We start from the raw sequence: 22292 nt of genomic DNA, 5'->3' as shown, positions 1-22292 counted from the left end.
TCTAACTCTAATATTTCTATTTATGCAATAATTGTATGGACTCTTTCTGGATAGTACTACATGTTCAGCTCAAGTAATATTTGCTCTTCACATTATTCACAGTGATTAAGCACAAATCAATCTACTAATATACCCGTGTGGTGACCGGGTGTGAAAGAATAGTCCCAATGTAGCTCATACATGTCGTAAAAGGCAACTAAAATGGGTACCCAGCGTCTGGGGGTATAGCCGGGCACCCTGCCCCTGGGGATTATATCAGGGAACTGGTCCTCCAGGTTGGGGGTTGGGTGTGGGGCTAACTACCCCACCCCATAAAAAATCTCACTGTTAAGAAATCCAAAGATAGAATTAGCCGGACTGCTTCTATTGGAAAACGACTTGGAAATGGCCTAGGGACTTTTCGTTTTGGAACATGAAAAATAAGTACAGACTAAAAGTTTGAAAAGTTATTGAAATAATTAAATAAAGAATGATGAAGTGTGACTGCAAGGGACGTCCAGTATCCTTTTCTGTCATTGCACTTTTCCTGACATGATAAGGCTCTACCACGTACACTTTGGTAACGAGGCTTGGAAACCTCGGCTAACACCTTGTTGTTTATTAAAAAGAAAAAGAGACATACAGCAATAATTATATTTCATAATAATAATTTTGACCCAAGCTCTATAAATATATTATAATATTAATTTATAAGTCAATGTGTTAATTTATGTGCAATATCCATTGTCACACCACTCTGTTCAAGAATATCGATCAGTCCTGAATGATAAAGAAAATGATCAACAAAGGAATATCTAGAACTTGATTGTGTGCATGATTTAATTCCAAATATAAGTATTGGAATAATTCATCCTCCTTATTTTCAACAAAAACTATTCATTTGGTAATATACATTTGAGCTTATCAATGTGGTGTCTTGTGTAACAAATCGTCAGTATTATAAAATAGATGGAAAGGTCTTTGATTATTGAAAGAGCTTCATGTGCTGAAGAAGTAAAAAAATGTCCCAGATAATTGTGGATATTATGAAACTGAGTATCATAAGAATGGAAAAATATTTCTTAAACAAATTACCTTGTGATGCATTTAATGGGTATGTTTATTTTATTTCATATAACTGTAAATTTAATTATTGATAATAAGCAAACTTTTTTTTTTCCCTAAAATGCCATTTGTGTATTGTCATTATTCTATATTGACATGTATTCTCTTACATTTATCATTGAAACCAGAGATTTTATAATAGAATATGGGAAACTTGTGTTGAAGGCCTGTTGATTGAAATACAAGTGACCATTACGTCTTTGGAATTTGCATTCTCATTGCCAATTTTGAAAAGACATTCTTTTACATTTTCTTAAAAAACTTAACATTCTAATGACTTTAGAAGTAAACATTGGCGACTTCATATGAACCAGTCTCTTGGCGAGTTTAGCAAAAAATTTGCCGATGGCTTCCCCATAACAGAACTGTACTGGATTCTATACCTGAATATTGCATTAAAAGGAGAGAAAACCATTTATTATGAAGATAACAAATGATTCATATTACGAATGTTCATTTCTTATAATGATAGAGTTTTATATTCTTGCATTGTATTTCTTTTGTGTCAACGCAGAATAAATTGTGTCGGATTTCAGTTATAATGATATGTGTAAAGATGCTGTAATAAAATTTGTTATAAAAGTACTGTTGTGTATTTTTCTTTAGCAGTTGAATTTATGAAAATTTGTATTATTTTCTAACAAATAAAATTTTATATTTTAATATAAATCCATCTATGGACATTACAACAGATATTATATTCTGGAAAATAATTTATTATGCCTTTTCAAAACTAAGTTTAAAATGAAAACAAACTTGAATGCATAATAATTTTTAATGAATAAATAAAATGTGAAATATGAAATGTGTTCTGACATGTCACATTAAGACTGCAAATAAAGAATTCTTTATATGTGCTTTGGTTTTTGTTTACAATTTGCATAGTCTTGAATATTTTACTGGTCTAAATTCATTTTAAAAAATTTGGTGTCATGATGAGTAGTGATTTTAGGTAAAAGTTTACAATTGGGTGTCCCTTGTATTTTGGCGATTCTTTTTTGACACCAAGATTGGCGTCAGGAAGGCACAATTTCAAAATGGCCGCTATACAAAACCAAAATAAGAAGTCAAAGAATCGCACAAGCCCACCAGTGGGCAAGCGGTAAAAGCCGCTGAACACTGGTAGTTCGGTCTAGGGTTCGAATCCTGGCAAATGGGCTGGCTGCATGGGCGTTTTCGTGGCTTTCCCCATGTGTAACTTGGATATGAGCCAGTTTACCTTAAAAAGACCTCGGTTTAATTCTAGTATCCGGTGCACACAGGATTTGGCTACTTTTGGCGACTTTATGATGAGCAGTAAAAACGGGACATATATGATGAGTAGTAAACGCGTCATTCAAAGAATATATATAGTTATACATAGTATATACATAGACGTTGTTTGGGTCATTTTTGGTGATGGCGATAAGTTTCAAAATCGCACGAAGGCTGCACCGTATACTAGGATTTTAAAAGTTTAATCCTAGTATTTGGTGCACAAGGGATTTGGCTACTTTTGCCCACTTTATGATGAGCAGTAAACGGGACATATACGATGAGTAGTTAAACAGGTCATTTTGATGTTGGCGATAATTTTCAAAATTGCACCAAGGCTGCACCGTATACTAGGATTTTAGCAAGACCTCCACGGGGCATTCCTCCTTTTCCTGTAGTGCCTAAAGGCGGAGCATGTAATAAGTAAAAGGAAAAAAAAGAATTGCACGAACTCTGTGTCCATGTACACATCGATATGTTTTCACTTAAAAAAGTATCCTAGAATTGCACAAACTAGGCATTGTGCACTGCCTTAAATTTGTCCATGTACACATCAATCTATTTTCATTTAAATAAGGAAGCTAAAATAAAGTTAAAACTATCACGGTAACCTGAAGCAAGATTTCATTGCCAAAATAAAAAAAAAAATGTCGCTAATCAAAGGGGCACCCAATTCTACACTAGAGCCTGGTTTTATTTTCTTAATATATATATATGTTTAAAAACTGATATCATTTTTACTTTAAACAATATTCCCGAAAATATATGCTCTCTTTTGTGAAATGTTTACTTTATAATCTGTGCAAAATATTACCATAAATAAAAAAACTTAATTATTTCTTAAATATAAAATAATTAAATACTTTTATTATCCCTCTGATTATAAGAATTATAACTGAAAGGGCCTAAACAAAAACACAAAGGAAATGCAGTACTGAAAGTTTCTGGTTAGCGAATAATTTGCAACAGAGCAAGCCATTACAATACTATAAGAATTGATTAGTAAGGTAAACATTAGTTGAGCATTCTTTCGCAGTAGCAATAAATTTTTCATTTATAATTCTTAAAACACGCCAAAACAGATTCACGATTGGTGCCTCTGATTTAAGGTCACACAAAAGTAAATTTGATTTAGCAGACCAAGAGATATTGCATGTCAAATTTACGAGAAAGATATTCACCAATGTTAAGCTTATTATCTAACATTAATAACAGTTTGGTTAGTTGACTATCACAAAGCTCAAAAGTGCTATCTGCTCATGGTGAAGGACTTTCTAATGAGAACTGGCTTGTATTCACTTTATACGCAAAAAAAACTTAAAAAAAAAAAAAAAAAAAAAAAAAAAAAAACCATGCAGACAGCATGTTCAGAAAAAGAACAGAAAATGTACTCTTAGCATTTAGTAACCTTAACCATTCAGCTACTCGTGGGTATAACTATTGTTCTAAGAGATAAGCAACAATTTTTCAGCAATAACTAATGTACTTTTTCACAGACAGAACTGAACAGTAAAAACTTCTTAAACTGTCGATTCAGATTCTAATTTAGTTTCTTCCTTTTAAAAGCAGGAGCTTCAAAACTTTTCTCATGCTGCTTTTTATTCTGAATAAGCCTCTTGAAAAAAAAAAAAAAAAAAAAAAAAAAAAAAATTCCATGTACAGTCAAACATTTTATGATCTTTGTTTTGATATTGTAACAGGAGGGAATATTTACCTCATCTGATTTTGCATATTTATAAATTCTTCGTCCATAGTTATATTTCCACATATTATTTTGTCTTGAAAATTTTGAATTATTTTTTCACATAGAAAGCATAATTTAAAAATTTCAGGACTTTTAAATCCCCCCTAAATTTGCAAAATTAATTAATTAATACTGCTAATTAAAACATATTTCCTGTTCACACATTGAAAATAAATTTAAAGTAACTATAGTTAGAAATACAACATGAAGGTTTACTATAACATAAAAGCATGATAATAGGATCAAAATGATGCATAGAATATTTAAATTAATACTTCTTCAAAATGCCTAGACAAATACACAATTTATTTATCTTAATATAACGAAAAACCTAAATAATTTATAATTTAGATCATAACTATGTATCCAATTTTTAACAAAGGTGCAAACCAACAGTTTTGGTGACAATACATCAAAATATAGCATGCGACGTTAAATTACCAATCGTAGAGTAAAATTGAAACACGAAAAGTCATATCACATTTCTAACCAAGCACAAAATTTACATGAAATGTAGTGTACAATTTTACAAACGATAATAAAAGAAACATCACAAACAGTATCGGCTATAATTTACTGCACAAACACACACATTCCGCAGTTTATTTTGTATTTATAAAATCATTTGATCATTAATAAATGATAGTTAAACGAAAATGCACGTTTTAAAGAAATACGAAGAGTAATTTATTCTAACATTCTATGAGAAAATTCGATGCTGAACTTACCTCAAAAACATGCTTTTGAGACCGGAATCCATTGATTTTGACGAGAATTAATTATCCATTTTCTTCATTTTTGGCGAAACGTCCTAAACTTATTTTTTGAATGATTGGAACAATTTGATGCAACACATCCACCCATATTTGTCAAAATTAAGTCGGAATCGACCAACAAATATGTCAACAAAAGGACACTTTAAAATAGCGATAGCAACAAGCACGCTTCGTTCGTTACAACGGACGACGCATCAAATCCCCGATGACCACAATTTGTGACGTCACAAAACCGCCATCTGGCTTGTAGTAGAGTCGGTGTTGGTCTGGAGCAATGTAGAAGTGAGATAGACTGGTTGCTATGCAATAAACGTCACTTCCGCACGGAATTTCCACTTCACTTTCCGCCGACGGAATTTGAAGGGGGCCAGACCAGTGCCTCCTAGATCAGGTTGATTATAATTTCAATCGAATTCATTAAGTCTTTAGTTTCTAACATTTCAATATGATCAAGTATTTCATGAATTTCATTAATATTACTTACTTTTATAGGTAATTCATTATACTTACTACTGATATGAGTCAATAACTTATTTTGAAACGATACATATAATAAAAGATCTGCAGTAATGTGGACTGCATAAAGCAATTTTACACATCCATCAGTGCATTTTAAATTCAAAAACATCAAGATATTGTCTTTGTGCACAACGTTCCAAAATGTAGAAAATTTACATTGCATACAACAGGTTAAAAGTTCATTAAAATCTGAAAATGTCCTCGATTTATAATACTCAGCAGCTGATAATTTACTATGAGCAATAGCTTTCATCATGAGGTTTGCTTCTCATTCCATTTTTTTCTCATTCGGACTTTTTCTCGAACTACCAGCTTGTGAAGATAAATACGATGGACAGCCATCAAATATGCTAGGAAAAGCGCCTTCTCTTAGTTTTGGTCTCTGCCGTGAAGCTTTAATGATTTTCCCATTTTTTTCATCGAAAGCTGATGTTTCCCAGATGAGGTCATCAGGTTGAAAATGTTTATGGCACACCTATTAAGTAAAAGGAAGACATCATGTAACTAACTTCTTAAAACAACCAACTGTAAAGCAAGATTGAATCACTTTCCTTATAAATAAAAACATTCAAGCTTTGGCAATGCTTTGGGCAGGTTAAATTTTAAATGCATATATGCAAATTAAATTTTTTTTCAAATATTTAAGGATCAGTTAACACTACATATAAAAAATCTGATCATGACAGCATACGACCTCCTGCCTATTCTATGGCTTATACAGCAACGAGCTTCGAAGTATCATTAGCCCTGGATTGTTTGTAAATTAAATGTAATTTGTTGATTCATCAAATAGAAAACTATATACTGAAACCTATTTATACATGTTGGCGGGAGGTAAAAATTTTAGCTTGCAGAAAGTTTCCATAGCAGACTAAGAATATTCTACCAACAATTTATTGAATCTTAATAAATTAATTAGGATTACACTTACCCGAGAATATGGAGTTGCTGAGAAGTCCTTCCTAGGTATATTTCTTAGCCACCTCTCTCTAAGAGCATCATTTTTGGAAAAGGAAAATGTATGCACCTTTTCAGTACCTTTATAATTTCCCCGACAACCAGTTACACAGCATTTAAATGGCATATTTTCTGTAAAAACAGTACAAAAATCAGTTATATAAATACTAAATGTTATAACAATTTAAATTTGCATAATTATACATTGAAATTCGATACACCATAAACCAACGGTGGAGAATTTCAAATGTCATTCAAACATTTGAATAAATGAGACTTCAAGAAATTCGTATCTGAAGAACACCTAAGCTTCTATTAAGATATCTATTATTATACTGAAATTATTTCTTGCATCAATGATGATAATTTTGATATTTAAAACATGCTGAAACAGTCAAATGAAAATAATATCAAACTTCAGGCGAATCATGTTTAGAATATTGAACAGTAAAATATATATGTGAAATCTGAAGAAAGACTTTGTTTGGTAAACTAAACACTATTTATGGAATGTTAAGATGAATTTACTGCTTTAATATTTAAATACATTGTATGCAAATACACAGTATAAATTTAGAAACCACATAAAATACATCTTTCAATAGTGATAAGTTAATACATAATTAAACTCACAATAAAACAAACGTTTTTACTAGACTGTTCTTCAAATACTGAACGCTTTGATCACATAACTTTAAAAGTTTGCCATTCTCACTTAGACTTACACTCATTATACAATTTCACTCACATATTAGCTATTATATTTATTCTACACACTCACATATTAGCGTACATACGTTTGTTAACTGATATACGTAATTATTAATTTAACTAGATTTATTGTATAGGTTTACTTTCAATTACATTTTTAAAAACTGTTAAGCTTTGTATAAATGATTAGGTTAAAAATTCGTAAAACAGTAATGAAATAATAAAAAAAACTTTTATAAAAGAAAATACGTAACATTAGATACTGCACACATAAAATTAAAACTTCGGTGATGCACTTAAACAAAATATATTAAGTAAATTCAGAAATAAGATTAATAATAATAATAATGGCTAATCAATACGGAGATAAACATAATAAGTATACGTGTGTTACTAATAATTAAGCAATTAATACTTAATTTAATTCAACATTAGTAATAGGAAGCGTTTATTTCAATGAACAAAATATAAAGTTACATTTCAATAAATACGAACTTACCAAGTATTTCTTCTCCCCGACAGTACGACTGCTAACATTCCAGTCTATGTACACCGCAAAGCAATGGCTTCCCAATTGAGAATCCAAACCTCGAGAATATCACGTGGGCCTACTAACTTTGACGTCACACTTGTTTCTACAACCTGTCCATTGGCTTTATAATCTAGGAGGCACTGGCCAGACTCGCTCTCCCTTCTGCTGTCGACTGGAAAGAGAATCCCGACTCGTTTTCCGATATCAATCTCGATCGGTGTCCAGACTAGAACCCGATGTCTTTAACTAACATCATTTTGCTCATAAAACTCCGGAAATATATGAATATCTGAAATTTTGAACTATTGCAATTCGCATTTAGCATTCTTATGAGTTTATCAAACATTACCATGTTTGACATAAGACAGTATTTCTCGTCCTTTAAACTTGATGAAGTTTAAGGTTTAGATATTGTTCGGAGAGCAGCTGAGGAAGAATGAGCTAACTATAGTAGCTCCGGCTAGTAGCAAGGCCAACTAGATATCTAGTTGGCCTTGCTAGTAGCCTTAGCTCTGGCTATAGTTGTCCTCCGATGATGTACTTAGATGTTAGATTTAGATTCCTGTATTAAAAGGAATTGGATTCTGAAAAAATTCCTGATAAAAGACCCTAATAAGTATTAAATTTAATCATTTATTTGTGCTTTTCATTTCAGCACATTTTGAATGATTTGTAATAGCTGTAATGCCTTTACAGATTCCAAGGGAAATTTCAATTAAGCATTTAACTAAATATTGAATCCATATTATGTTAACTAAGTAAAGTTAAATGTTGGCCAGTCAGAGTTCCCATCAATTGCCCTTTAGTTTTTCACACATAAGTTATTCATAGATATACTAATAATATGAAAGAATCATAGATATAGTATTACTATGAATCTATGAAGTTATTAGCTATTTTTCATGCTAGTTTTTCACATTAAACTTCACAAATGCCTAAATCAATGCCTCTCATTTCAGAGGCATTTATTTCCTTTTGAAATCTGGAAATACTGTCATTTGTTGACGTTTATTGTCATGTGATCTGGCGGTAAAATGATGTTTTCATTTTAGCTAGGAGCTAGTTGAAACTACTGTATTGCGGGCGGGCTGATGTAATATTGGGGGTTAAAATTTTATCACAGTGGTGTTTTGCTCTGTTACATTTTGTATGAAATTAAAGTACTCTTTGATATGACTGCTAAAATTCGATTAAAGTATAATTTTCACCGTTGATAATACAAATCTAACACATAGTAGGTATTGTAAATGCGATAGGTTAAATTTGCTTCGATGTATCTAGCTGTAGCCGAAATTCAACAAAATAAATAAATGTGGCATGTTCTAAAGGTAATTTTCGATACTTATTTATGGTAATCATTGAGCTCAAATTTGATAATGTCCCTAAGTTTTGAATCCTCAAAAGGAGTGGAGGAGAAAACTACTCCCGTGATTCAGAGAGTTTCACCTAGAACTATTCCTGGAATCCTTTCCTCTGCAAATAAAGGTGCCATCGATTGGTATGTTGAAATCAAATATCTGAGTACAACTTGAAATTTTGTTCTAACGAAATTTCGATTACAATAATCTAACTGATATTTCTAATGTAAATAATATTTGTATTGCATAAACACTTAATATTATTATGCGAAAGATTAAAGCACACATTACTCAAAAATTTGCATCTAATTATTTACAACAGCTGATATTTTGAAATTTGATGAACAACATTTCTTTTATTTTTGATCAACTATTCTAAAAGGTTTAGTGAAAAAGTAAAGGATAGTTTGTGCTTTCACAGTTGTTTTAAATGGCAGTATGGCGAAGGCACAAATGGATGAAATGCAGAATCGCCCACTTATATGGTACCGTTTTTTTTTTTTTTTTTTTTTTTTTTGGCACTTTTAATAAGAATTGGATTTTTGTCAATTTTCTTTGACTTTTTAAGTGAAAAATAGATCGATGTGTACATGGACTAAGTCAAGGGACAAGGACAAAGTCACAATGCTGAGTTTGTGCAGTTCTCTGATTTTTCCTGAAGTAAAAATAGATCCATGTATACATGGATACCAAGTTTGCGCAGTTCTTAAAAACGTGCCAAGCAGTGGGAGATTCTTCACTTCTTCTTTTGGCCACAGCTTAGTTGGGTACTTATAAGTTTTTGAGCAACAGCACTATCCTTATCTTCAGGGCAGATGTTTTTATTTTATTTGGCTATTAATTCTTTACTAAATGTAGTACTTCATCTCGATGTATTCCGTCTTTGATATGATTTAAATCAAATTCCTCGTCATTATAATTCGCTTTCGATAGTGAAGAAAGTGACACAGAGGTTATTGAAAACGAAAAAATTTTGATTGACAAATTAGTCGGTATTCTCGACACAGCGATTGTAGGACTTGAGCAGCGGAACTTTGTAACTAAACAAGAAATTAAGTCTGTTTAATAGAATTAAAGAGAATGTATTATCACATAAAAAACGAAGCAACTTAAACAACTTACATTGAAAGAAATGTTTAATAAAGTAAACAAATAAATATTAAGCTTTTTCTTTTTGTAAATTTTGATACCCTTTAGATCATAATTGTCCTTTATTTCATAAATTACGATTTCATATTTTTAATTTTGTAATTTTTGCATGCCATCTTGCCATATTTAAACTTATGATCTATAATCCGGAAAAAATCGATAATGCGAAATCGCCGAAGTCGTGACGAGTCCGGATTAACGACTTTTGACTGTATATAGCTTTTTCATAATTTCTTTTTTGGGATGGAATCACCTGTTTTTATACTTAAAGAAAAGTAATTCTTTTAGACTAAATTTGCTATTCATGAACTCTCTGAGAAGCATGACTGGTCATGAGAGTTTTTTTGTCACTTGACACAGTTTAATATATTTTGCTCTCTTACTTACTTTAATAATGTAAATGTCATCTTAATGAATGTAAGTTTATGAAAATAGAGACCAAAAAAGTAATTTTATAAATTTAGCTAATAAATTCTGTTTAAATACGGATCTTCACGAGAAACCAAAAATCCCATGCTGCTCGGAGGATTTTGCTTAGTCTTGAGAAAAGAGGAATATTTTCTGAGTGATCTGGATCTCGTTGTTTTTTTTCTATAAGGAAATTAATGGAAGATAATATCAGCTTATTTTGCTTGCAAATGTAATAATATATATATATATAAACAAATTTAAATTATCTAATTTAAATGATAACTTATTAAAAGTTAATGTATTTTTCAATATTCATGTGCTAATTGATATCTTTTGCTTCCATCAAGTAGACAGGCTTTAGATGCTTTGCTATAATGTAAATTGTTCAATCGAATTCTTTAGTGAGCAGCACTGTTTGGCAGTTTTTAACATGTCTAACACTTTCAGTAGAACTTTAAACCTCTGATTTTTACTTTTTTATGAATACATTTCAGCTTTATTGTTAGATAAATCTCAGAAGCCCATAATTATATGCAAAATATCATAAAGATTAAATGTGAATCTGTATTATTTGTAACGAAATACTACAAATATTGCAATGAATTTGGACAAGTTGTCTGTGCAAGGTTTAGAAACCCCACTTATCAGTATACTAAATGGAAATACTGTAGTCTTTTTAAATAAATAATGCACATTAATTCTTTTTTACTAATTTTTCTTATGAGAAGCAGTATATAGTGCAAAGTCTGAGATCCAGATGTCCAATATCCGGAAGGATCTAAAATCCGGACCTCAAATCCACCAATATTTTTTTTATGCTTTGCACATGCGCATTTGATTTTTTTACAACCATAATAAAAGATGGCGAGAGTCCCCATTCTCAATTTCACTTCAGCACTAAATAAATACCATGTTATTGAAGAAACAATAAATAATTAAACAATAATAATACATTTTTGTGATCAATAATTTGGTTCCATAGCTGCGTATCTGGATGGCATACATCTCAAACTGAAACATTCTAGATAGAGACATCACTGATTTTACACCTATTAATATTTTATATCCTTGATATCAACCTGGCAAATCATTATTTATTATATTTTGCTTTCATCACCACATGTTTATCAACAGATGACAACTTCAGTAATGACTCAGGCAGTGATGCCAAAACAATTTTTTTTTATATTAGTAACTTAATTCCAAAGAGTATCTTGACATTATGCTTGGCAATGATTACAGATATAATTAAATGCGCCAAGAAATGTTGACGAGAAAAAATTTCTTTTCATATGTTAAAAATAGATTTTGTTAATGATACTCAGAGGCCAAAAGATTGCATATAGTCCTATTTGAATTAAGAATAACTGATTGTTATTCACATAAACCCAGAACCGATGCAAGAGCTCGTATGGCTGCACCGGGTGGCAGAATTGATGAGAGACTTTTTTTTTTTTTTTCTTTCTTTTTAAATTTAGAGAAGCACCAAGAACAAAAAATTTTTAGAACTTAGGGAAAGCACTGGGGTCTAAAATTTAGAGGCAGCAAAAATTTAGGCACCTAATAGCAGAATTTAGGACCTGCAGAGCCTGCATCAGGCAGTTAGATATCTAGCGCTGGCCCTTTAGTATATAAGCCTTTAGTATATGTGGGAATTTATTTATTCAGGGCTCAGATAAGCATTTGCGAAAAATAGACGTAAGTAAAATAAATAACTAAACCAATACAATTCAGGCATAATTTTTGTAGTGTGCCATAGAAGCAAGACAGAATTTCCCAGAAGAACTTGTCTTTTGTTGCCAGTCTCATGACATATAACCAATAATGTATAGCAGACACTATTAAGCTAGGCTAAAATTATATTTTACTGATTCCAAAGGAATTTTAGTTAATATAGCAGATTGCACTGTTACTTAATTTTCTGATTTGATTCAGCTTATTATTTTTTGCAGGCTTTTATTATTACAGCAATTTTACGAAAATTAAGGTTTGAACTTTCAATTATGGTGAACTTTCAGTTATGATGTGGTAATTATAGAGTTTCTAATTCTGGAGCCACAACAGGATCTACAAAGCAAAAGCATGTTTCGATGTCCATTGAACAAAAAGTGGAATTGCTGAAAAAAAAAAAAAAAAAAAAAAAAAAAAAAAATGGATAAAGGTATATCTGTTTCAAAATTATGTGAGGAGTATGGCAGTGGAAAGTCAACTGTATATGATATAGGAAAACAGGGGGGAAAAAACAAAAGAACTTTTTTAATTTTTTGTAGATTCCACCACCTTACTCGCAATGAATAACAGAAAAATTATTCGTTATATTAAAAGTGAAGATTATGACAAAGTGTTGACTGAATAAGTGAGACAGCATGGCAGGGAGGGTGTGTCATTTAGGGGTCCAATGCTCGAGCTAAAATATTTCACAAAGGAATGAACTTGAAAACTGAGTGCACATATTTGTCAGGCTGGATAACCAAATTAAAAATTGCCGTGGTATATAGCAATTAAAAATTTCAAATGAAAACACTTCAGCTAATACTGAAGATGCTGAACTACTTACAGATGAATTCAATGAACTCGTTAATAGTGAAAAATTATCTCTGGAACAAATTTACAGTGCTGATGAAACTGGTCTTTTCTGGCAATATGTGGTGCAAAATACCTTGGCAGTCTCTATAGAAAAGATTTCAACTGGTGTCAAAGATTCCGAAGGGAGACTGGCACACCTATTAATGTCTTAAAAACTGAATTTCTCATGAGTATCATATAAACCCATTATAAATTTTACTGTATACATTTTTAAAATGTGGTGGCACACCAAAGTGCCACTGCACAGTGGTTGAGAATCATTGGTCTAAGATATACCTAATTCAAGGTTTAACATATTCCCAATCCATGGCATAATGTACTCCCAATGAATAGCTTAACCAGGTTTCGTACACATTTCTGCACACGGAAATTAAGTACTTTTAAAGACCATTAATGAAAAAAATTAAGGACCTATGAGCAAATGGGAGCTGAATAAATTCAGTTAAAAATATTATTTATATCTATGCCTGAACATGAGTAGGATGCATTATTATTAAACATAACTTAATTAACATAATTATTAGTACGTTTGAGAATAAAATTAATTTTATGAAATTTATTAAGTAGCATTAAATATTTTACACTCATAATAACTGGACATATTTGAAAGAAGATAAGTGAAATTTTATAACAGTTATATTATGTGCAAAAGCTTCAGGAATACGCATGTGTAAACTTTTCTTAATCGAAAAAATACACAACCTCGAGCATTTAAAGGAGTAAAGATGTTCCCATTTTTTAACCTGTACGTAAAAGAGCGTGGATGACACAAGCGTTAATGAATGATTGATTTAAAAATAATTTCATAGCCAAGGCTCGGCAACATTTGAATTCATTTGGTTTACATAATGATGAAAAATTTATCCTGATTTTAGATAACTGTATGGCTCATATTTCACTTAAAGTTTTAGTGAAAGATAATGTATCCATATTATTTTTTCCTCAAATTGTATGTCCATCATTCAGTCTATGGATATCAAAATAGCGCGTGCACTGAAGTGCAAATATAAAGTAGCATTTTTAAAATCCATGTTAAATTTTTTAAATAATGGAAAGACTGTTCAAGAATTTTTGAAATAGTTTAGCATAAAATCTGCTGTGTGGAGTATCATAAGATTGGGGGAGGATGTGTCTTCAGATGCTTTAAGAAATGCTTGGCATAATTTGTGGCCAGCTACCATATTTCATGGTGAAGATGATGAAGTTGATAGCTGCGAATTTGAAAGTTTTCAGATATCGCAAAACAAACATGAAATTTTTCAATTAATGGATTTTGCAAAGAAATGTGTAATAAATGAAGATTGCATAACAGAAGTTTTTGAGTGCGATGACAATATCCCAATCATCAATCAGTTAACGGGCGGTGAAATCTGTAGTATGGTTCTAGATCCAGAAAATACCGCTACCAGTAGTGAAGAAAGTGACAAAGAGATTATTGAAAACAAAACAAAAAAAAAAAAAAAAAATTGATTGACAAGTTAGTTGGAATTCTCGACGCAGCAGTTACAGGACTTGAACAATGGAACTGAACAGGAAATTATGTCTGTCTACTGAATTAAAGAGAAAATATAAGGGGGGAACTTAAAACTTATATTGAAAGAAATGTTTAATAAAGCAAACAAATAAATATTAAGCCTTTTTTTTGTAAATATTGATACCCTTTAGATCATAAATGCTTCATTATTTCATAAATCACAATTTCATATTTTAAACTTTATAATTTCTGCATGCCATCTTAACTGGTTTTAAACTGATGATCTAGAAAAATTCCAAATCTGGAATCGCCGAAGTTCTGACGAGTCCGGATTTCAAAATTTGTATTACATTTTCGAAAGTTTCTATTCATAAGCTGTCTAAAATTTTCATATATAAGATTTTTTTTTGTTACAAGGCACCATTTAGTGCTATTGATGTGAAATCTAACTAGATGGCGGCAATCCTAACACTACATAAAGTTTCATGAAAGAAAAAAAAAAACTGTTTTATAATAATGAATATAATATATGTATAATGTTTGATTTGTGTATTGCCAAGGCTGAATTTATGCAATTCATTGATGTCTTTTTAGTGAAAACAGATTGCTATGTACATGGAGAGAACTAAACTGATATTCTTCCCAATGTATACAGAAATCTGTTTTCACTTAAAAGAACATCATAGAATTGCACAAGTTTAGTATCACACGCAGCTTCGAGAAAAATACAGATTTTGCATAGTAATGTTGCTGAGCTACCATTTTTATGGTTTAAATAAGTTATTTGCTTTTTTATAAAATTTATTTAAATTCAAATAAATATTGAATGTAATTATTTATTTTCAGGGGATGGCAGTCATTCATAGCATATGGATGTCACAACCACGTAGTTATTATTGATACACAACATGTTAAGGTATTGTTACTTAAATTTTGTCTGTAAAAAATTAGTCCTATTTTATATATAGGCTGAGCTAAAAGGCACATGTGTCTTCTGTGATAGTAGACACGATAATTACAAATTTATTTACTACAATAAATAATCTTCTTCTAAGTAGATATGAATTTATGTATTGAAACAAGTTCATAGATGCATAGAATTTCATCAGAGAACTATAGTTGATATTGAAACTGTGCAAATACTACAGGTGATGGGTTCCTATAGTTTTTGTACAATTTTATATTATTCTTTAAGAAACTTTACATACAGTAATCTGAAAGCATGAATTCAGATAAACTTAATTGCTATGTCTTTATGAGATGATAATGTTTTCATATGCCAGCAATACCTTGGAGACATGAGCTGAATGAGACATTGATAAATACTTGAAAATGCTGTAGTTGATACTGAAACTGTGCAAATACTACAGGTGATGGGTTCCTATAGTTTTTGTACAATTTTGTATTATTCTTTCAGAAATTTTTAATATAGTAATTGCTACGTCTTTATGAGATGATAATATTTCCATATGCCAGCAATACCTTGGAGATTATGAGCTAAATGAGACATTGATAAATACTTGAAAATGCTTAGTGATCCACTAAACACTTTCTAAGCATTTTTTCTTTTTTAACTAAATGTTTAACAAATGATACACATTATACATTATTATACATTAACAAATGATATACAATGATACATTTATTCATGAAATTGCATGTACATTGGAATACATTAATTACATTGTATAATTTTATTATTCTTATTTATTATAGTACATCAAGTGTGCAGCGACTTTGAGTTACCCTGTAAAATATCGATCAGAATTTCAACTGAGATCAGATTAAACTGAAAAATACATAACTTTTGTTGTTGTTTCTTATGCATTTAAGTTATAGTTTAAGCTTAATAGTGAATAAAAAAGTATGTAAGTGCCATTTAATCTATTATTTCTTTATACTGAAATTTAATGGAAGATCATTTTTGTACTTTTGAGGGTCAATTTGAAGAATATCTTAGGGTCAGAAGCGACACAATATGCCATGTTTACTAAATGTTTAGAAATATATCCTGAAATGATAAATATCTATTATTTCAAAACTCTTGTGATATTAATTTCAAATAATCTTTATATGAAGATAATCTTTATATGAGGAAACTATAAGAGGATTATAAAAATGGAAATGTGAAATTTGATCAATAATAATAAATTTAGTTAATTTAGCTCTGTGTTGATGGTAAGGACCTCGTTGAGAACATGCAGCTTATAGACTACCAATTGGCCTTCACTTCTGTAATGCGCTATGAATTTAAATCTCTGATTCGCTGCTAAATTGCAATTTTGTATTAGCATCATTATGAGTACCTTACATTTTTACATTATCTCTTCATATGATAACTGTTTTTCAGTTATTCTTTGATTAAAGTTTCTTATCGATTCCTCCTAAAATTTCATTTTACATCTATGAAATGCAGTAGGAATATCATTGAAAAGGAATTTTAAAGTAAAACTGACTTAAATTTTTGTTATAAGATTGATTTTTCAATGTTATAATAAAAATCTAAATCAGTAAATAACAGCAGCATTAATTTTATGACTTTTATCATAAAAGTAATGCTGCTATTATTACGGCAGGACTATACCTGTATGACTAGTAGTGAATTTCTGGTGTATCACCCACATTTACCTGTACCTGTAATCCTTTCTGTAGCTTTCAGTGACCTGTAAGCCTTTCCATAGCTTTCAGTTATAGGAGTCAAACTTGAGGAAACTGTTGGTGTTTGATAGTCTTATCCATTCAGTTACTTTTAAACATGAAGGTATTTTCTGTCCTACTAAATTCAGAGGTTCTGAATAGTACAGTTCTATGTCAAAGAATAAATAATATATTAAAATAATGGCTTCAGTAAAATTAGCCTTTACTGATTTAAAATAAATTGTTTCATATTCACTTTAATTTTGAGCAATACTTTTTGTCATCTATTTTTATAACAATAATTCATTAAATTAATTTTGGTACTTTCTGATTATCCATACTCCTACTGAAATGTGAATTCATTGGCAGCTTTGGAGAGAAACATTTGTTTTGGTTATCTTTATGTCTATTTCCATGATGCATTTGTTGCAGCCTACTTTTTAAAATCTTTTTCTTTTCCATTAGAAGAAAAACTTCTAAGTTTGTGCACTTCTAAGATTTTTGCACTGTTATTCTTCCCATGTATGCAGTGATCTATTTTTGCTTTAAAAAAAATTAGAAGTGCACAAACTCGGCATTGGATACCACTTCCAATCTTGCATCACATATATCCTAATATACTTCAGTGTAGTGAAAATAAAATAGGACAAACTTCACAGTTTCATCATGATTCATTATGATAAAAACAGATGTGCTCAGTATAAAAAGAAATGCTAATCAGAAAAATGAGCATTGAAGGTGCAAATGCACATGCACCATAGGCATATCTATGTTCTCAATTAAATACATTTGGGTGACATAGTGGGTTGCCACATAAATCAATATTTTTGTGGGTTTTTTTTTTTGCAGGGACACATATTAACAGAAAGTACCCATACATTTTTAACAAAAAATGAAAGTTTTGTCAAACATAAAATTAAAAATATACAGGTACATTAAAATCAAACCTGTTTTTGTCAATAATGCAATGTACATGTTATTTGGTAGTCCTACTCAAACTACTTTTATTTTTCTCCCCTCTCTATATAAAAACACAGCATCTGGGTGATCTTGAGCTAATTAGAACTTGGTGAGAATATTTATGATCAGATGATGATGTGTGATGTTTGCTCATCTTGATAGCTGATTTCTATCTGGTCGCAATGTGTGTATATCATTCAGTTGAATGTGACGATAATAAATAAGCTCTTCAGATGCATGTTAAGTTAAGAGAACAGATATGAATATTTGCAGATAGTTTGTGAAATAATTAACTGCTATCAATTTCATGACAAGGAATCACCAATAGGATGTACCAAGATGACACTGATTCCATGTGAACAAGAATGAAATTTTTCTTTCTTCGCTGACCAAATGATTTCCAAAGAATTGAGCTTATCTCATTTACCAAATTTTACAGCTTTGTTATTTGAATTGTTTGGCTTACACACACACACACACAAAAAAAAAAAAAAAAAAAAAAAAAAAAAAACAGTAGTATTGCACTTGATTGCACCTGTTTGTGGGATTATTTTCAAGATTAAAAAAAAAAAAAAAGTATTACCTAATTTTTATACACTATGATAACTTGTAAATCACATCATGCTTTGTTTATAGTATGCTGTAAACCATGATTGATCCCTTGAAGTTATACACTTGGTAAAATAATCTGTAGATTTTGATACCATCATCACACATTAATAATATTAATTATAATTTGCTTATTTAAGTGGAATTTGAAAGTAAAATCTCTATTTTTGTGTTTTGAATTTATCTTCTAATATGTTGCTGATAAGAATGCAAGTCTGAAGTACTTAACTATGACATGTTTTTCCTGCAGGTCTTTCAAACCTTGGAGAAACATACTAGTGACATTGTGAAGGTAAATTGTTTAAAATTTTTACTACTTAGTTTTATTAAATTAAAAAAATTAATCTAAAAGAACTAAATAAATAATCAGTTTACTGAATTTTAATTAAATTTGTCAATTATTATTGAAAAGGATTTATAATTTAAGATTATGAAACATATCAAGTAGAAGAGAAACACAGCAATGTAACATTTAATATTAGACACAAAAGCTATCTTAGTTTGGTATATATTTAATTAAAACTGTATCCATTTTGAGGGGGATCAGACACAGATCTCTCCTTTTCAGAAGCAAACATATTTGGAAAAATGGGAAAAGTGACAATTAATTTTGTATTGAATATGAGCGACCACAAATAACCACAAACAATGGGTGAAGCAAAGTGAAAACTAGAATTTGTCACTTTCTGCCTCTGACTTCATTATGTACACAACCAGTATCTTACAAAATGTTTTCCTCTTTTATGTGGGTCATCTGTATTGATAATCATTACTAAGTAAGCAATGACAAACAGGCAGTAACCTGCTGTTGCTTGTTTGCATTGGACAGTGAGTGGGGGATACCCACTTGCTCGACTTGAATGCCTTTCCTTTGTCGTGCACAAATGGAGTCTGATCATTTCATTAATTACCAGGAAATGGGCAGCAAGCTCACGACATGTTTGGCTAGTGTCACTCTCTATCGCTGCTCTCAGGGCCTCATCATCCAGCGCTTGTGGCCGACCACTGCATGATGCATCACTAAGAAACAAATACCCTGACCTGAACTTTTGGAATTATTGCTTAGTGGTTCGATCGTTAATGGCAGCATCCCCAAAGGCCTGGCAAATTCTGCGACTTGATTCTACTGCTGACAGGCCCACTTTAAAATCATACAGCAAAGAACTCTGAATGAGCGCATCCATTTCAGTCAGTTGTTGTGTGAGTTATGTTTGAAGTACCAATCCAATGTGCTGTTATACTCTTGGTCAATGTCTGGAGTCCCATCCTAACAACTTCATTGCCAGATTTGACCACTGTTTTTATGTTGGGATCCACTCTTCCAATGTCATGTCAGAAATAGCAAGAACTTTTTTGGTTACTTTGTACTGATTTCTTGTAAAATGTGCTGTTTTTTTGTCATGTTTTATATATTGTGATTTTTAACTTAATGTTAATTTCAAATCTTTGATGACTAAAGTGGGTGGATTTTAGAGATATGAGGTTTTATGTATTGCAAGCGCATACATGTGTGTGAAGGGTGGGGACTGCAATATTGAAAACTGTCTTTCTCTCTGCCCCTTCCTCTCTTTCCCTCTCTTTATAAAAACATCTTTGATCATGCTCTGGCTTTAAAATATGTCAATGATAATTGCATCATGAAATAGGGTTAGAATTAATAACACAGAAATTTGTTTTGAAGTTATAAAGTTTTAATTTTTTTACATGTATTTTTTTGTTAAAAAATAGCCAGTTGATTAGGAAGTTGATTTAAACGATGCAGTAATTGATACAATTTGCCGATTTTGATTAATGTAAGATTATGTTCTGTTAGTAATGTAAGAAAATAAGCAGTATAGTTTATAAAATAATTCATTGTGTTAACTGATGTAAATGTTAATGTTTGATAATGTATTTAGAATCATCTGTAGCTAAATAAGTGTAATTGTGGTAAAACATTACATTATTTTGCTAATGTCAGGAAATATATAGTTAATACTGTTATCAGGACTGTTAATTACTCATTTGTTATCAGGACTGGATTCAGAAATGTATGTATATATGCACATGCATTCATGAGCACTTACATCCATACATGCATGCATATATACAGGGTGATTATAATTAAAGTTTAAGTTTAAAAACACTATAAAAAAAGAACCACTGATGAAAATGATGTGAAATTTGAAAGGAATGTTATTGAAGAAGGCGGAAAGCGTATGGCAGAAGAAAAAATTTAGTTTCGAAAGTTAGCCACAGATGGCGCTGTAAGCGGCAGAATCACGACGAGAAATGATTCGTAAAACAACGGCTAAGGTGGAAGTTACACATTAAAACGTATTGACAAATTAGAATTGTTGAATAATTTTATTTGCATGACTGTACATATCACATCGAAAGGGACAAATTGGTTTCAAGAGTTTTGCGGCGACGTACCGCATAAGAACCATTCATCAAAGAAGTTCGGAACTGTCACGAGACTGGCGCAAAACATGTTCAATATGGTGTCCACCATTGTGTGCAACAAGTTGAAAGCGACAAACAGCATGTTCCACAACGGATCGCAGTGTCTCCGGGGTGATGTTCAGAATGTGTTGTGAAATGCGTGCCTTTAATTCCGCTAATTTGCAATTGGAGCACGGAACACAACATCCTTCAGATATCCCCACAGCCAGAAATCACACAGAGTAAGATCAGGCGATCGGGACGGCCAGGCTGTATGGAAATGACGGCTGATAATTCGAGCATTTCCGAAATGGCGCCTCAGCAGCTGCTTCACGGGATGTGCAATGTGCGGAGGAGCGCCATCTTGCATAAAAATGATTTCATCCACACATCTATGCTGTTGCAGAGCTGGAATCACGTGGTTGCGCAAAAGAGACGCATACCTCTGACCAGTGACGGTTGCGGTAACAGGACCGGAAGCACCCGTCTGCTCGAAAAAATATGGTTGTAGGATGAATGATGCCATAAAGCCACACCATACAGTGACCTTTTCAGGATGAAGTGGTACGGGGTGCGTTGCCAATGGATTTTCTGTTGCCCGTATTCGACAATTCTGGGTATTCACGTATCCTGTCAGATAGAAATGGGCTTCATCTGTCCACAAAATTTTCCACGGCCATTCATTATCCACTTCCATGCGAGCCAGGAATTCTAACGCAAACGTCTCCCTAGCTGTCAGGTCAGACGGAAGCAACTCCTGCACATAGCCAATTTTGTACGGATAGCATTGCAGGATGTTTCGTACAATTTTCAGCACCGTGCTCGTAGGCCTGTCCAATGTTCGGGCAATTCCTCGTGCACTGCACGGTTGCACACCACCGGCCGACCCCTCCTGTAATGCTGGGGCCACTTCTTCAACTACCGTCGAATGCACTCGTTTTCTCCCTCTACCAGATTGCACATCAAACGAACCTGTCGTTTCGAATTTTTGCATCATTTTCTTTAGACCTACGACACTCATTGGACCAATGCCTTCTTTTATACCCTTCAGTGTCCTGAATTTTTGCAGAGCTACTCTTGCACAATC

General features: G+C 31.7%; 2 protein-coding genes across 2 annotated transcripts in view; one reads left to right on the top strand and one right to left on the bottom strand.

Annotated features, from left to right (window-relative positions):
- Positions 1-5591: 5591 nt before the first annotated feature.
- Positions 5592-6668, bottom strand: LOC118199335 (THAP domain-containing protein 11-like). Its single transcript, XM_085810241.1, has 2 exons — positions 6329-6668; positions 5592-5872 (listed from the first exon to the last, which is right to left on the bottom strand). The coding sequence occupies exons 1-2, from the start codon at positions 6479-6481 to the stop codon at positions 5666-5668; spliced, it is 360 nt and encodes a 119-aa protein (XP_085666367.1). The 5' UTR covers positions 6482-6668; the 3' UTR covers positions 5592-5665.
- Positions 6669-8624: 1956 nt separating this feature from the next.
- Positions 8625-22292, top strand: part of LOC118199333 (WD repeat-containing protein 11-like) — a 153600-nt gene continuing 139932 nt past the window's right edge. The window contains exons 1-3 of the mRNA XM_035371166.2: positions 8625-9095; positions 15422-15491; positions 19032-19073. Coding sequence (XP_035227057.1) covers positions 8974-9095; positions 15422-15491; positions 19032-19073 — 234 coding nt within the window. The 5' untranslated portion in view covers positions 8625-8973. The remainder of the gene's footprint in view (positions 9096-15421; positions 15492-19031; positions 19074-22292) is intronic.

The sequence above is a fragment of the Stegodyphus dumicola genome, chromosome 2, assembly GCF_044657685.1.
Source record: "Stegodyphus dumicola isolate Sdum_Otavi_A_Nest chromosome 2, ASM4465768v1".
NCBI lineage: Eukaryota > Metazoa > Arthropoda > Arachnida > Araneae > Eresidae > Stegodyphus > Stegodyphus dumicola.
Note: the sequence above shows the minus strand (reverse complement) of the source record. Positions and strands in the feature narration are given on the sequence as shown.

Bases quoted from the DNA above. Each gene is read 5' to 3' on its own strand.
- LOC118199335 (XM_085810241.1), bottom strand. From the start codon at position 6,481: ATGCCATTTAAATGCTGTGTAACTGGTTGTCGGGGAAATTATAAAGGT. The intron at 5,873-6,328 runs GTAAGTGTAATC...TTTACTTAATAG, and splicing joins CAGCAACTCCATATTCTCGG to GTGTGCCATAAACATTTTCA.